General features: G+C 48.9%; 1 protein-coding gene across 1 annotated transcript in view; it reads right to left on the bottom strand.

The window, feature by feature from the left end:
- The window catches only part of CDH2 (cadherin 2), a 198,508-nt gene that overhangs the window by 19,571 nt on the left and 162,953 nt on the right, over positions 1-15,984 (bottom strand). The window contains exons 8-14 of the mRNA XM_081096965.1: positions 12,620-12,757; positions 11,040-11,225; positions 8,633-8,886; positions 6,051-6,193; positions 5,212-5,445; positions 4,466-4,699; positions 1,938-2,077 (exon numbers count right to left, since the gene is read on the bottom strand). Coding sequence (XP_080953091.1) covers positions 1,938-2,077; positions 4,466-4,699; positions 5,212-5,445; positions 6,051-6,193; positions 8,633-8,886; positions 11,040-11,225; positions 12,620-12,757 — 1,329 coding nt within the window. The remainder of the gene's footprint in view (positions 1-1,937; positions 2,078-4,465; positions 4,700-5,211; positions 5,446-6,050; positions 6,194-8,632; positions 8,887-11,039; positions 11,226-12,619; positions 12,758-15,984) is intronic.

The following is a 15,984-nucleotide window of genomic DNA, read 5'->3' as shown; positions in this document are numbered from 1 at the left end:
AGAAACATCAATGATGAGAGATTCATCCATCAGGCTGCCTCCTGCACGCCCCCTATGGAGACCGAGTCCTCAACCCGGGCATGCGCTCTGGCCAGGAGTGGAATTGTTGACCTCCTGGTTCATAGGTCAACCCTCAACCACTGAGCCACGCCGGCTGGCACTTATTCCTATTTTCACAGACGCTTCATTGAGTTGGGTGTAAGTTTATGCCGAGAAAATTACGAAGAATGACACGAAACATAAAATACCAGTGGAAGATTTATGAAATAATGCGATTGACATAGTTTTTGCTAATCTTGAGCATGGCTCAGCAAAGTGAAAGGCTAGATTAATTACGGAGGACGCCGTAAATAAATTTGAATATCCAAAGGCAGTTCTAAGCAAGAAACTCCGGGTACAGTCACAGGGCCACTTTAATTAGTCAGTATCCACAGCAGCTTTACACACAGGCCAGGCCTCCGACAGACCCTAAACCCTGGCCACCCCTCCCTGCAACCTGCCACACACGCACCACGGAGCACGCCCACCGGAGGCCCAATGATTAAACGAAATTTGCTTTTATTCAAGCTCACGGTCCTATCTCGAATGCCTACATGTGCGCCTAAGTCAGAGCACATCTCAATTTACCGATAATCCAAGACCAAGAATTCTGGGCTCTTGTTTCTGACTATGCCCTTGATAGACGCATTAGTAAGTGAGCAGGACATAGCTATCAGGTGCATCTGATGAGCATGATTTCTCGCAGGCTGCATTCATGTCACCCAGGTCACTTTTAGAAGCACCACCTCCGAGCAGTCAGTTTCCGCTGTCACACAGGACAGGCCTGGGATGGAGGCCTGCATCTACCACTTCCCGTTGTTGTGAGTTCACAGAATTCAAACAGCCTTCGGCTCTGTTCTCTACCACGGGAATGGGGACATCCACACGCAACATCACAGGTTCTAAAATAGCACAAGACTTAGGGGATAACAGTTAATGCACGCAGAGGGATGCCTGGTATGGAGAACACCCCGTAAACGTTAGCTAGTATGACATCTAGTGCCGCCTCTGAGAAGATGGAGTTCTGTATTCCGCCGCTGGTCACTCTGGTCCTTCAACAAGAGCACTCTTCCTTGTGTGCACAGCGCCGCAGGCGCTCACGTGACGTTACAGCCAGATGGGAACTTTCACGTTTATTGGGCAACAGTAAGCTAGGTACCATGTCAGACACGACGGACATAAAGATGAACTGGACAGTGTCTCCAACTTCAAATATTTCTCAAGAATATAAGGCTCTTGAGGGCAGACATCTACGGGCTCTGCCCCCCTCTGTATCCCCAATGATTGTAATGGCACCTGGAATGTCGAATTTGCTTGGAAAATATGTGTAAAATGAACAGTCTAGTGCTTTTTCTTCTATATTTATATAGGTATATACAGATACACACACACACACACACACACACACACACAGGGTGTCCCCAGAAATGTATACACACTTTAACAGCCAATAGCTCAATTTTGACAATGAAATGCATTTTAATAAACACTGCCTTTATAATTACTCACAGTGTATGTATTCATTTTTGGGACACCCTATAAATATCTAAACCCCCAAATAAAAAACTACTTTTACTTAATATTTTGAATATCCAATGAAGAAAAACTATAAATAAAATTACTTTATTAGCACAAATATAACTAGAATTGGGTTGCAACCCAGGCTTCTTAAAACAATGTTAATGATTTTCTTGCGAAATAAATATGACACTGGACACTTTGGAAAAGGACTCCAGAAGTGTGCGTGCAGCACGTGCAGGGAGAGTTCACCGAGCGGTTAATAATGTGACAACAGAAACATCCGGTGCCATTATCTCACCACATGCCTTACCATTTGTCCTATCACTTAGAGCACACGATCATCGACTTTCATTTCAAAGACTGAGGATAGGGCTCACCTGGTCTTCTTCGCCTCCGCCCTCCTCGTCGTACTTCAGGATATTATCTCTGACGTCATCCTCTGGGTCAATCAGGAGCTGCTTGGCCTGGCGCTCCTTGTCCCGGCGCTTCATCCACACCACGAACATCAGGACGAGGACTGGCGGGGGGAGAAGAGGGAAAGGCGGAACACCGTCATGTCTGACACTCCGTCCACCAGCCAGTCTGCCACACCCACGATGGACACTTCTGTGGGTGGAAAGCTTGCAATGCGCCGTCTTCTTTACGGCCTTTTTCTGGCCTCACATTAGGAGACGAGATCAAAGCAGGAAGGACCCTGCCTCTGGGTTCAGAGTGTGAAGACCTGGGTCCCACACCCGGTGCCCCGTGAACTCACTGGGCGAATGCCTGTGCTCAGTCCCATGGCCTAGGCCTGGGCCGATGACCATTGCCATCTTTTACTTTGGCTTCCTGGAGGACACTAATCTTAATAACATGATGTGGGCCCGGCCGGCATGGCTCAGTGTTTGAGCGTCGCCTTATGAACCCGGAGGTCACAGTTGGATTCCTGGTCAGGGCGCATGCCCAAGGTTGCTGGCTCGATCCCCAGTGTGGGATGTGCAGGAGGCAGCTGATCAATAATTCTCTCTCATCATTGATGTTTCTCTCTCTCTACCTCTCCCTTTTTCTCTGACATCAATAAAAATATATTTTAAAATAAAAAATAAAGTGGTTTGCAAACTCAAAAACAGTGTAGAGCAGAAAGTTAGACTGTCCCTTGTTATTTAATCATTCAAGGTGCCGGTCATTACACTCCCCACACCCCAGAGAAGTGCTTGCCACGTGGACCTGGGGGCCGGGGGGTGGGGGATGGGGGGAACTGGGCCAGCAGTCGGACCTCAAGGGGGTCTGACCTCCGAAGGCTGGTGCTTTCTTACTGGGCCGCAGGTCTCAGCGAGGAAGGCCAGGTGATCGGCCTGGCACGGAAATAACCTTAGGCTTTCCCGCGTCACACTCTGGGCCAGGCATAGTCCACCCATTGGCCAGGGGGCTGGTGTTACAATCAGCCCTGACTCATTTCCTCCCCATGCTCTCGTCACTTCTTCCCGCCACGATCCAGCACAGCCAAGTCTTTCTCGACGAGACCGGCGTATACCCCACGCTGCGGCCGAAATCGCCACACACCCCTCAGTGACATCTAGGAACGCGTTCTCTCTCTCAAATCGGGAGATGGGCTCGCACCCGAGCGGAAGATTGAATGGCCCCTATCTGAGCACATCTTTACTATTGGCCATAAAGGTGAACAGCCCCCTCTAAAGCCAGATGCATGACCTCCTCTGCCAGTTCCAGGGCTGACTCCAGCGAGTGGGTGGCGAGGAGAGCACGCAGGTTCCCAACTGCAGGCAAAGGAGCCTCCACCAGGAGGTGAGAACCGCTCTGCTCCTATTTGTGCAGAATAAAGGGACAAGGTTCTAAATGACCGGGACCTTGCAGATGGCGAAACGTACAGAAACGGCCAACATTTTCAAGAAAGTGATTGATGCACAGCATCGTCCCACAATCCACGATGTCCTGCTGCCACGCAACAATAATGCGCGGGCCCAGGCACGTCATCCCTCCCTTTAACCTGCAAGCTCAGAGGTGGTTCCGGAAGTCCTTTCCCTGGGTTCATTCCTTGCGCTCCACTGAACCAAGGATTGGGAAGTACCTTAAAAGGAGCTATAGCACTTAACCTGGACGTGCTCTAAAGACAGAGAACTTCCTGAGCTGTGTCATCACGTCTGTTATCAAATAAGCCACAGTAAGTACGATTTCTCACTATTTTACGAGGCCCTTCAGAAAGAAAGCCCTTTATCCCCGCAGGGCCGGAGCAGGCTGCTGACTGCGCGTCATACCACGGAAATGAAGGAAAGGAAAGCAATACTTATTTCCCTAAATCACCAAGTGCCGGCCATAAATTCACACTCAAATCATAAGGTAAGTGCTCGAACTAAGGACTAACATTTTTCTATATAAAAAAAGGAGTCTGCCACAGCTCTCAGGCATTGGCATCAGAAAATGGCAACAGCCTGGCCGGCGTGGCTCAGTGGTTGAGCGTCGACCTATGAACCAGGAGGTCCCGGTTCAATTCCTGGTCAAGGCACAGGCCCGGGTTGTGGGCTCGATCCCCAGTAGGGGGCGTGCAGGAGGCAGCCAGTCAATGATTCTCTCTCATCACTGACGCTTCTATCTCTCTCGCCCTCTCCTTTTCTCTCTGAAATCAATGAAAATATATTTAAGAAGAAGAAAGAAAAAGAAAGAAGCGGAAGCAGGGCCTGGAAGAGGCGCCCTGGCTGGGCTGGCCGCCAACACGCCAGAGCCGGACGGAGCCGGGTGCCTCTCCTTGCAGAGGGGACTGGCTGTCCGCGCTGTGACCGCGGAGAAAACCCTCGGGGTGGACGGGAGCCGTGAGGCTCCTTGGAAAGGCGACATCAACATGTAACTTCGCTCAACATCCTAGAAGCCAAAAGAGCTAAAACGAGAATCTGGGAGCCAAGCGAGTCCTCACTGAGCAGGATGATGATGCAGAGCAGGATGGCGACGATGGCCCCGGTGCCCAGCCCGGCGCCCACGATGCGGTCCACGTCCGTGCAGTCGCCGTTGGAGTCGCACTGGCACACCTTCACGCGGAGCACGGAGCTGTTCGACTTGGGAGGGTTCCCCGAGTCGGTGATGATGATGGGGACGTCGTAGATCCCCGCCTCGAGGAATTTTATCTTCAAGTTAAGCTGAGCGAAATCACCTGCGTTAAAACAATGCCGAGGGAGAGTGACTACCTGAGACGATGAGAGACGCCTAACATCTTCCAGAAGGTCCGTCCTCCCTGAGGGTACAGAGCAGCGGTTCTCAACCTGTGGGCCGCGACCCCTTTGGGGGTCGAATGACCCTTTCACAGGGGTCGCCTAAGACCATCGGAAAACACATATATAATCACATATTGTTTTTGTGATTCATCACTATGCTTTAATTATGTTCAATTTGTAATAATGATATTGGGGTCACCACAACATGAGGAACTGCATTAAAGGGTCGCGGCATTAGGAAGGTTGAGAACCACTGGTACAGAGGAAGCAGATCGCAGCATGCTGCACGGGGTAGGTTTGCTGGCTTGAAGGGCTTTGCTGTCTTAAGCTTGCACTTTAAATATTTATAATATTTAATGAGGAGACTATAAAGCACCTAACATGACCTTATCGTACGAGGTCTCCAACTCTCCCCAGTGCACGTGTATTCAAACAATTAACCGGTTCTTACCATTGAGCCGCGTGATGGTCCAGTTCCTCTTGATGTTCACGGGGGACAGAGGCAGATCAAAAGCAAAGGGCCCGGCGTTGGGGTCGATGTCATAGTCCAGGGCCGTGATGTTGATGGCGTTGGGGGCCGGCGTCTCGCACGTCTCCGCCTCCTGCGGCAGCACTTGCGGGGCGTTGTCGTTGATGTCCAGCAGGTAGATCTGCAGCGTGCCCGTCCCGCTCATCGGCGGGATTCCTTAAAGAAAGACACGCACACACCGATGCCAAACAGATTCGTCAACACCAGGTTCACCGAAGTCCCTTTCATCTTATACATTAAAAACGCGCTATCTGTTCACCTCAACTATTTAGAAACTAGCAAAGACCCAGAAAGAAAGACTATACAAAAGGTTCTAAAACCAATACATTAAAGCTCACGTACTCAATTAGCCCAATGAATGCACCAAATTAAGAGTTTCCTAGCTCATGGCAGACTAGAGGCAGAGAATTAAAAAGAGGAAAAATGCCAAAGACAGACAGACGGACGGCAGCAGAAACATACAGAGACCACCCCAGAAACCACGGTGTCCGGGCCACGGAGGGTGAACTCCATCTGCAGTGACAAGGCGTCGACGGGCAGCAGGACAGAAACCCCACAGGCCTGTCACCACCACGCGAGGCCGCCAGGGAGGGTGTGGACATCACGAAGCACATGGAAATGGAACGCGGAGGTGGGGCCTGAGAGTTTTCTAGACAATTGGGTTCCGTAGAAAACCCCGTGTCCTGAGCACACATTTACGATGCGCTCTCCTCTCTCTGACAACATGCAGGGCAACACGGTGACTGGACTTAAGTACGTACCATTGTCGGAAGCAAGGAAGGTGGCGTTGTATATGTTGTTCTTCACGTGGGGGGATTCTCTGTCCAGCACGGCAATTGTCGTTATCTGCCCGTTCACAGGATCTATCCTTAGCCAGTTGGCAGGATCGGACAATTTTGTGTATCTACAAAAGGAAAGGGCAAAGCATTCAATTTTTTTTTTGTACATGAAACTTAGGGGGGGAAAAGCGTACTTGACTGGATTAGTTCCAAATGCAACCAGCTAATCAGCTTGCATTTTGCAGGCGATGGCTGGAAAGCCATGATTAACACGGGAAGTATTTCTGAGACAGTGGCTCGAGAAGCCCGGAAAGGCTGTCTCCGGGCAGGCAGGCAGGAAACAGCAGGTGTAGGCGTCCGAGCGGAAAGTAGAGGAGCTCTGTCTCTCTACTGTGGGCTCTGGTGGGTCTGATGATCTCATTTTAACCTCCTAGTTCAGCAGATAGCAATGGTACAGACACGCTAGCTCAAATACACCTGCTAAAAAAGCGGCAGCCCTAATGGACAGGACTTAAGAGAAATTAGAAGTTGAATTTTGTATCACAGAATACTTCTGAAATGTTTACCATCATGGGGGAGATGGATGAGGTCATCGTGGGGCGGGGGGGGGGGGCGGGGGGGGACGGCATAATCCCAACCCCAGTGGGATCTCCCACAACGAGGCCTCAGAACTACACTCAAGGGAAGCGCCGCAGCCTGGGTCTGTAGGAAGCAGACCATCTCCACCAGTACCTGACCATCTGAAATTCCTTCTTTTTTAGGGGGGAGTGTGGGAGGGAGGAGTTTCTTAAGCTCAGAGGACCAATATACAAATTGCAAAAAATATCCTACACATTTCGAGATATAAAAAGTTGTAGTACAGCAATGATGTATGCTGATTTTCAATGTATAGCAAGATGGAGACCACACAGTTATCTGTTAGCAGCAGTTCCACAAGAAGTTAAGTAAAATAGGAGCTGATTTAAAAAATTATCGTTGCCAGCAACGAATGGCTGTGTGGATGTGCTCGGCCCACCATCACTGGCCTCACCAGGAAGGACACACCTGTTGCTGCTGAAGTTGGGAATCTCTACAGCAGTGGTTCTCAACCTTGGCTGCACATTAGATTCACCTGGGAATCTTTTTAAAATCCTGATTTCTGGGCCTCATCCTCCGGAAATTCTGTTTCTTTGTAACTAATGTTGTGGCCTCACCCCATCACAAAGAAACAGAATGTCCGGAGGATGAGGCCCAGAAATCAGGATTTTAAAAGGATTCCCAGGTGATTCTAATGTGCAGCCAAGGTTGAGAACCACTGCTCTCCAGATACATGGTGTAAGTCCTACACATACTGCCCAGGTGAAGGATGGTTTCACATGAGTTTCCTCCCTGATGTATGGAGGAGAGACAAATGTCATGAGCTTCTGAGTGTCACCTGTTTGCTTACAGTGGCAGCTTTCTGTGATTTTGGAATGAAAGCACCAGCTAAACTATTAGTAAACTAGAGGCCCAAGGCATGAAATTCATGCAAGGGGCTTGGCCTTCGCAGCCCCAGCTTCATCCAGAAGGACATCTGGAAGGTCGTTCGGCTGCCCAGTCTAATTAGCATATTATGCTTTTATTATTATAGACTAGAGGCCCGGTGCATGAAATTCATGCACAGGAGTGGTCCCTCAGCCCAGCCTGCACCCTCTCCAATCTGGGACCCCTCAGGGGATGTCCGACTGCCCACAGGGATCGGGCCTAAACCGGCAGTCAGATATCTCTCTCGCAATCTGGGACCGCTGGCTCCTAACCACTCACCTGCCTGCCTGCCTGATCACCCCTAACTACCTCTGCCTGCTGGCCTGATGCCCCTAACTGCTCCCCTGCCGGCCTGATAGCCCCTAATTGCCTCTGCCTGCCGACCCGATAGCCCCGAACCTCCTCTGCCTGCCAGCCTCATCTCCCCCTAACTACTCCCCTGCCGGCCTGATTGCTCCTAACTGCCTCTGCCTCGGCCCCCGCCCCTGCCACCGTGGCTTTGTCCAGAAGGACGTCCAAAAGATGTCCGGAAGATGTCTGGTCTAATTAGCATATTACCCTTTTATTAGTATAGATCAGTGATGGCGAACCTATGACACGCGTGTCAGAGGTGACACGCAAACTCATTTTTTTGGTTGATTTTTCTTTGTTAAATGGCATTTAAACATATAAAATAAATATCAAAAATATAAGTCTTTGTTTTACTATGGTTGCAAACATCAAAAAATTTCTATATGTGACACGGCACCAGAGTTAAGTTAGGGTTTTTCAAAATGCTGACACGCCGAGCTCAAAAGGTTCGCCATCACTGGTATAGATATTTTAAAAAAGGAAAGGAACGAGAGAACATTTTCTTCCAATAAGACTGGAATTGATCCATTCTTATGTTTCCAATGCACTGTATTCACCAATCTACTGAGGAAACTTCATCACAGAATTAAAAATACTCTTGTAATAAGTCGTTTTGGTTCCAGGGGAAATTTCTGACTCACGTGATCCCTTTTACGCACAGCCCAGAACATACTGGAAATGGTAAGAACAGCATTAATGGCATCAGGTACCTAATGCTCTGCTGCATGTACCGATCCGGGTCCTGAGCGGTAAACGTTGTCAGCATGGTCCCGGCATGAAGGCCTTCTTCTTGGCGAATGATCTTGGGATTTGGGACAAAATAAGGGTTTTCATTCACATCAATGACGGTCACAGACACGGTTGCCGTCGACTGAGGTGGGTGCTGAATGCCCTTGGCTAATGGCACTTGATTTTCCGCAGCAACAGTGAGGACAAACATCCTGTTTGTCTCAAAGTCGATTGGCTAGGAGGAAAAAAAAAATGGAAACCATAGTTTGGTGGGAAATAATAAATTCATTCTGCAGTGTATCCTTCTATCAACACCTTTCCCAAAACATTCCTTTTTCATTGGCTCTGCCACAGCTGCTTCTCAGGTTTCTGGAAAACACACGTTCGCATGGCCAGCGACGGAAACAGCGTTCACCACTTAGCTGAGATGTTTATAAGTCTTGGGTCCTTCAAAGATTGATGGTCACAAAATAACACACATTATTAGTGTAATGACTGAATTACTCAGCTACATCTAAAGACTTGATTATTTTTAAAAACAGTACGGTTGCTCAAAAATACTCCGTACACAGATCACCTGAGATGGTCTGGGTTATCCTCAAACTCTGGTGGAAAGGCTGTCTGTCCCTCTGTAGGGAGCTTTGTCCGGTTTGCGATAAAGAAAAATCAACCATACCCAGAAAATTTTCATTTTTCATGAAGCTAAACTCGCTCCATTGGAAAGTTCAATCGTACTCTGATATATACATTTTAAAGTATATGCACATTTACACTTAAAAAATAATAACGCTTATAAGCAGAAAAGTGTTTTTTGGTTTTCTTTTTCTTGCTGAGCAAACAAAAACTCTGGTTGTTTTCCAGAAGAATTGTGGGTATTTTCCTGATCTGTGAAAACCCAAATCTCAGAACAGCACTCTAGAGAGAGGCAATGCCCACGTAACCCTCCGTGTAAATATTAACTTCCGAAGCTCCGTGAACCCTCCTGTCAACAGGAAAGTCGCCAGGAGTCCAGGGACCAGCCTGGACTTCGATTCCTACTTCTACTGACCACCTGCCAGCGGGGTGCAGGCAGGCAGACATCTCTCTCGCCCGGCTGCGGGGGCAACATGGACAGAGTTAGGGAGCTTCGTGCTCCTCTCAGAATGATCCAGAGCGAAGCTGGAGTGAAGACCAGCGTATTAGCACGAACCACACCCACTTCTCAAGGTGGACCGCCTCCAACTCTTCACAAACACAGCTTTCCTGAACTCCCCATTCAACCTCCCTTTCTCAACGAGGGTAAACAAGACAGCAGAGAAGCCAGCGAGACAGACAGAATTCGCCTGGGCTATTTCCTGAGCCACGTGGCACACCCCTGGCCTGACGCGCCCTGAGGCTCCGGCTGGCACAGTGTGGGCGCTCCCTGCGTGACGCTTCCTTACCCCTCAGAACGGCGCTGGGGCCCCGGTGGGTGCTGCTACCGTTCCCACTTTCTGCTTGGAGTCTGAGGCTTACAGGTAAGAACTCGCCATGGGCACACCCCACCCAGGGCAGAACTGGGCCAGAACGCAGACAGTTACATTCTGGGCCCGTGCTGGGGATCACTACCCTGTGATCACAGACGTCCAACCCCAGCTCCTGGGGGAAAGGCCCGTTCTGCTCGCACACGGGAAACCCCTGGCGGCTGACACACCAGCGGGACGGCCAACGCTGGGGTTTTCCTTACACGTCAGGAGTCGTGGGCTAGGAGGCCGGAGCTGATCTCCTCTCCGGGTGGGCACATGGAAGACGTTCCACTTTAAGAGCTTTTGCATTGACTGGCACTGCCTGGTTATGACACTTGGAGTTAATATCCCTTTACCTCCAGCACCTGGGATATTTTTTTTTGGGGGGGGGGGGGGCGGCGCGCGGGAGGGGGCAATTATAGATCAGAAGAACCAATTTCTTTGAGCCTTAAAAACAGCATTTAAAAACAGCAACGCAACGTCAAAACCTTTCGAAAGCGTGGAGCCTCTGCTTGCCGGCTCACCCCACTTTACTTCTGTGGTATTTCCCGGCTTGTCCCCTGAGCCTGGACCTAGGAGCGACCTGGAGGCATGAGAACAGGGTGTGGGGCCCCGTTCCTCATCGCCGCCCACGGGACCCAAACTTCGGGCCGCCACAGCCACACTCCCGGCAACACGGCTGAGGGCAGTCCTGCCTCCGGATGACACCGTCCACACTCATTTAAGAACAACCAGGCTCCAGAGATGATGTGACAAAACCTACGCTGGCCTCACAACAACTACGAAATAACATGCGGCCCCTGCAAATGCATCCATCCCAGCGTTAGCGATGCTGGAAGGGAAGTCACAGACTGAGTCACAAACAGGGGGATCCTGGCCCCCGCGGCCTGAGCTCCCCGCTCACCTTCACCACGGTGACCAGGCCGTCGTTGCTGTTGGGGTCGGTCTGAATGGCGAAGCGGCCGGTGGGGTCCCCGCCGCTGATTCTGTACACGGCGTTCCAGGACGGCGTGTGCGGCTGGTCCTTGTCGGTCACGGTCAGGTTGGCGACGATGACATCCACCCTGTTCTCGGGGACTTCGCCATAGAACTGCCAGGAAGACAGGCTCAGTGAGAGGAGCGGAGGGGCCAGGCCGGACAGCGTGTCTCCGGGACCAGTCAGACCGGCTGCGAGGACCGCCACCCTGACCGACCAGCCCATCCCATCGCTATCATCCCCACCCAACGTGACACAGGCAATCAATCACAGTAGCTACGTCTGACTTTAAAAATAACAGGATGTTCGCCAGCAGTCAGTTTATTTTCCGAGGGACATCACAGTTTCGTGAGTATTAAAATGAGCACCCACTGGGTGTCAGGGTGATGGACGGGAGGTGGGAGGACAGGATGAGTCTGAGGGACCCACTTTTCCACTAGAGACGACCACTAATGCGGGTGAAGTCGTAAACATCGGTCATGTCAGCCGTGTACCTGAACACATGCATAAGTTGTTTTGCTTTAACAGCAGTTTTTTTGGGGGGGAGCGTGCCTCCGAGGCAGCATATTTTTTTTTAAATGAATTTCTTTATTGATTTCAGAGAGGAAGGGAGAAGTAGAGAGAGGTAGAAACATCAATGATGAGAGAGAATCATTGACTGGCTGCCTCCTGCACACCCCCCACTGGGGATTGAGCCCACAACCCAGGCATGTGCCCTCGGCCGGAATCGAACCTGGGACCCTTCAGTCCACAGGCTGATGTTCCATCCACTGAGCTAAGCCGGCCAGGATGAGGCAGCATATTTTAACAGCCTAATCCCGTGGTTGGCAAACCGCAGCTCGCGAGCCACATGCGGCTCTTTGGCCCCTTGAGTGTGACTCTTCCACAAAATACCACATGCGGGCGCACACGTATAGTGCGAAGTTGACTTAAAATTTTAAGGAAAGTTTATTAAGTTAATTTTAGGGAACGTTGTGGAGTGAAAGAAGATGTAGTGTCGAGGATTGAGAAAGGTATGTTGAGATGTTTGGACATATAGAGAGGATGAACGAAAGGAGATAGACGAAACAAGTATACAAGACGCATGTGGATGGGAGAGTTGGAAGGGGTCAACCTCAGCGAACGTACCTCAATCAGATTGAGAACGTTTTTAGCAAAGGCCAGCTTAGGAGTCCCCTAATGAAGTTAATAACAATGGACCTACCTATATAGTTTAAGTTTAAAAAAATTGGCTCTCAAAAGAAATTTCAATCGCTGTACTGTTGATATTTGGCTCTGTTGACTAATGAGTTTGCCGACCACTGTCCTAATCAGCAGACTTGGCGACCAAAAGAGAAAAAGTCACTTTGGTGCTGCACTGGAAACCTGGTTCAAGGGGCAGGGAATGTTGGAGCCAGTAGCCAGTCTCCAATGAGGCTGAGCAAGTCCCACCCCTACAAACACTCCTGTCACTGAGGACGCGGCCTCCCAGTGGCGCCCGCAGGGCCCAGGGTCTGTGAAGCACTTACGGACATGGCCGTGAACTCGGGGGGGTTGTCGTTGACGTCGGTCACCGTGATGACGGCCGTGGCCGTGTTGGAGAGGCCGTAGGTGGGGCTGCCTTCCGTGTCGGTGGCCTGGATGATTAACGTGTACTGGTGCACTTTCTGAAAGGAGACAGAGGTCACATAAATAAAACCAGCTCCTCAAGACGACGTGACAGCTGTTCTGTAAATGGCTCTTCACACCGCACGACTAGCACGGCATCATTCATTCCGAGGAACACACCGAGAGTCCCCGATGGAGTCGCGTTAACTGGCCAAGCGCAGGTCTGGTCTCTGTCCGGAGAGACTGAACCGTGCGTTTCATCTCTGCTCGTGGGAAGGGGTATTGAACTCACAGCTAAGCAGACACTGCCAGCCAGGCTCTGCCTTCCCTTCTCCTCAGAACTTCTCAACGTCCAAGTGCACTGTGATCGGCCCTCAAGTCCACGGGTCTCGTTTATTTTATCACATGTTAATTTCTACCCAGTTTAGGGAACTAGAGACAATAAAGAACCTTGAGAGGGAGAAGAAAGCCTATGTAATTCATAAAGTATATATGTTTTCCTTTTATATATTACTAGAGGCCCGGTGCATGAAATTCACGCACAGGAGGGGGGGGGGTCCCTCAGCCCAGCCTGCACCCTCTCCAACCTGGGACCCCTTGGGGGATGTCCAACTGCCAGTTTAAATTGGCAGTCGGACATCCCTCTCGCAATCTGGAAACGCTGGCTCCTAACCGCTTGCCTACCTGCCTGATTGCCCCAACCCCTCTGCCTGCCTGCCTGATCGCCCCTAACTGCTAACTGCTCCCCTGCTGGCCTGATTGCCCCTAACCGCTCTCCCCTGCCAGCCTGGTCGCCCCTAACCACCTCTGCCTCGGCCTCGCCACTGTGGCTTTGTCCAGAAGGACGTCCGGAAGACATCCAGTCTATCCGGTCTAATTAGCATATTACCCTTTTATTAGTACAGATTTTTTTATTTAGGTGGGATTGCTGAGTCAAAAAGTAGGCATATCAATAAATTTGACACATACAAACTGGCCACTGAAATATTACCCTCATCAACTGTGTTCAAACCAACTCCTCAACCTCTTGCCAAACTGGGATATTTTCCATCTTTAATGGAAAATATGATGCATCTGATTAATCAACAACGGTACCTCATTTTACTGAGCAAGTTGATCCTATGTACATTCACAGTCATTACATATGCTTACGTGTTCGTGGGCATGTTTTCTTATATGTATTCATTCTATTATAACAGGGCTGATACAATATTTTCTCCTATTCCAATTCATACTTGTTATTCTCAACTATAGGGTGTCCCCCCAAAAATGTATACACACACTTTGAATAATTATAAAGGCAGTCATGTAATTGGTGAGGTGTTAAGTTTACTTAATCGATAATACCTCACTATAATGCTTATGCAAGCTAAGATATTTCTCAATATTTAATAATTATTAATTGAATGTATTTTAATAATTTAACAATGATTACAATAAATTTCATTTTCAAAACTGAGCTATCAGTTATTAAAGTGTGCATACATTTCTTGGGAATACTTTGTATATAGAATGATTACATTCTTAAATGAAGGCAAAACCTAATTAAAGGATTTATGTTTATATTCTTAGTCCTGGAACACAGTAGGTATCTCATATATGTATACTTGACATATTGCTCTTTGGACATAATACTCATTGTGCCCAGAGACCTACAGCGGATATGACTACAATTACACACAGGCGATTATTATCAAATGGGCATCGCTGCTTTCAAATTCTGCTGGAATTTGCAGAGGGCAGCCCAACTCAGCTGTGTTGACCGGAGAGAAAATGCAGAGCTTGTCTGAGAAGTCTGTAGCACTAGCTGGCAAATTCCCATTAGGAAAATCTAACCCAAACGAGTATCTCAAATCATGGGAAATCTCTGTGGAAATTGGCGCAGATAAAAATATAGGCTGTTCTCATAAATGCTGAGACATTCTGCACAACAGAACTCACTTCTTCAAACCCAAATAAACCGCCACTGCAAAGTGCAGCTCTCCCTGATTCTAAATATAACCCACACTATGAATGGCCACACTTGGGGGTGCCTGGAGCGTGGCCAGGACAGCACACCCTGCAGCTTCCGATTCGGCTGTGAGTGGGAAGGGCACGAAATAGCGAAGAGCAGGAGGGCAAGCCAACCTCACACATGCACCTCTAAGACTCTGTCTACCCAAATGTCATTCGCTAACAGTTATTTGTTTCTATTTTGTCTTCCTAAAAAATAAAAATCGTACTTTCTGAAATTAAAAAAAGAAAGGGACAGTGCTGGTAGAGCCACTTTAAGTTTTAACTCATAACACCTCCCATAATGCTGATGATGCAAGCGAGGATTCTCAATGACTCCCTTTCCCAATCAAGAGCACCCTTCCAGCATGACGCTTCATGGTTAGGAGAGACGTTTGTAGGTGCTCAGGTCAGCCTCCCCGCCAGAAAGAGTGAAAACAGAAATTCCATTTGTTAGCTCTGTTTGCAGAAACTGAGGAACATTTTAAAAAAATTCTTTTTAAATGGAGCTTTTATTTTTTAAAAAAAAAGATAAACCGACACAGATATTATATGGAGACACAGTTCTTTGTTACTGTCTACTCTACAAAGATCCTTAAAATTACATACTCATGTTATATGCAATTACCCATGTAGCTCAAACAATGGGATCAGGAGCTAAGACTTGGAACTTCCTATTGCTTCAAGCGAGTCTTGAAATCTCTGAGTTATAAAAGGACACTGTTATTTCCAAAACAGTGTCTCTTCAAACCAAGAAATGGCTTGGAAAACAATGTCACCCCCATTTTCAGACGCCTGGCTGGTAAAATGCTCTTTCATTCGGTAAGGAAGGCACTACTGGGTGTGTTCCAACACCCACGCTGCTCAGAGCGCCTGGCCTGACTCGGTCACTGGGCGTCTGGCCCTGTATGACTGACATTTCGATGCCCTAAGGGTCTGACTTCCCACTCTCAGAGTCCCCCCCTGACCGAGGGGACTCTGCTTAGAAACGCTTCCTGTATGCTGAGCGAAATCAGCCAGCCAGAGAAAGACAACTATCACAGGATCTCACATATGTGGGATCTAATGAACAAAATGAACTGACAAGCAAAACAGATCCAGAGACAGGGAAGCATGGAAAGGACTGTCAAATCTCAGAAGGGATGGGTGAGACAAGATTAACCAAAGAACTTATTCATAATAATAAAAGCATAATATGCTAATTAGACTGGACATCCTTCCAGAAGACCTTCCAGACAAAGCCGGGACTGTGAGGGAAGCCGGTGCCAGCAGCCGGGGGAAGGAAGGGATACTC

Source organism: Myotis nattereri (genome assembly GCF_964212035.1).
Source record: "Myotis nattereri genome assembly, chromosome: 8".
Taxonomy (NCBI): Eukaryota; Metazoa; Chordata; class Mammalia; order Chiroptera; family Vespertilionidae; genus Myotis; species Myotis nattereri.
This window is presented reverse-complemented; position numbering and strand designations above follow the sequence as displayed.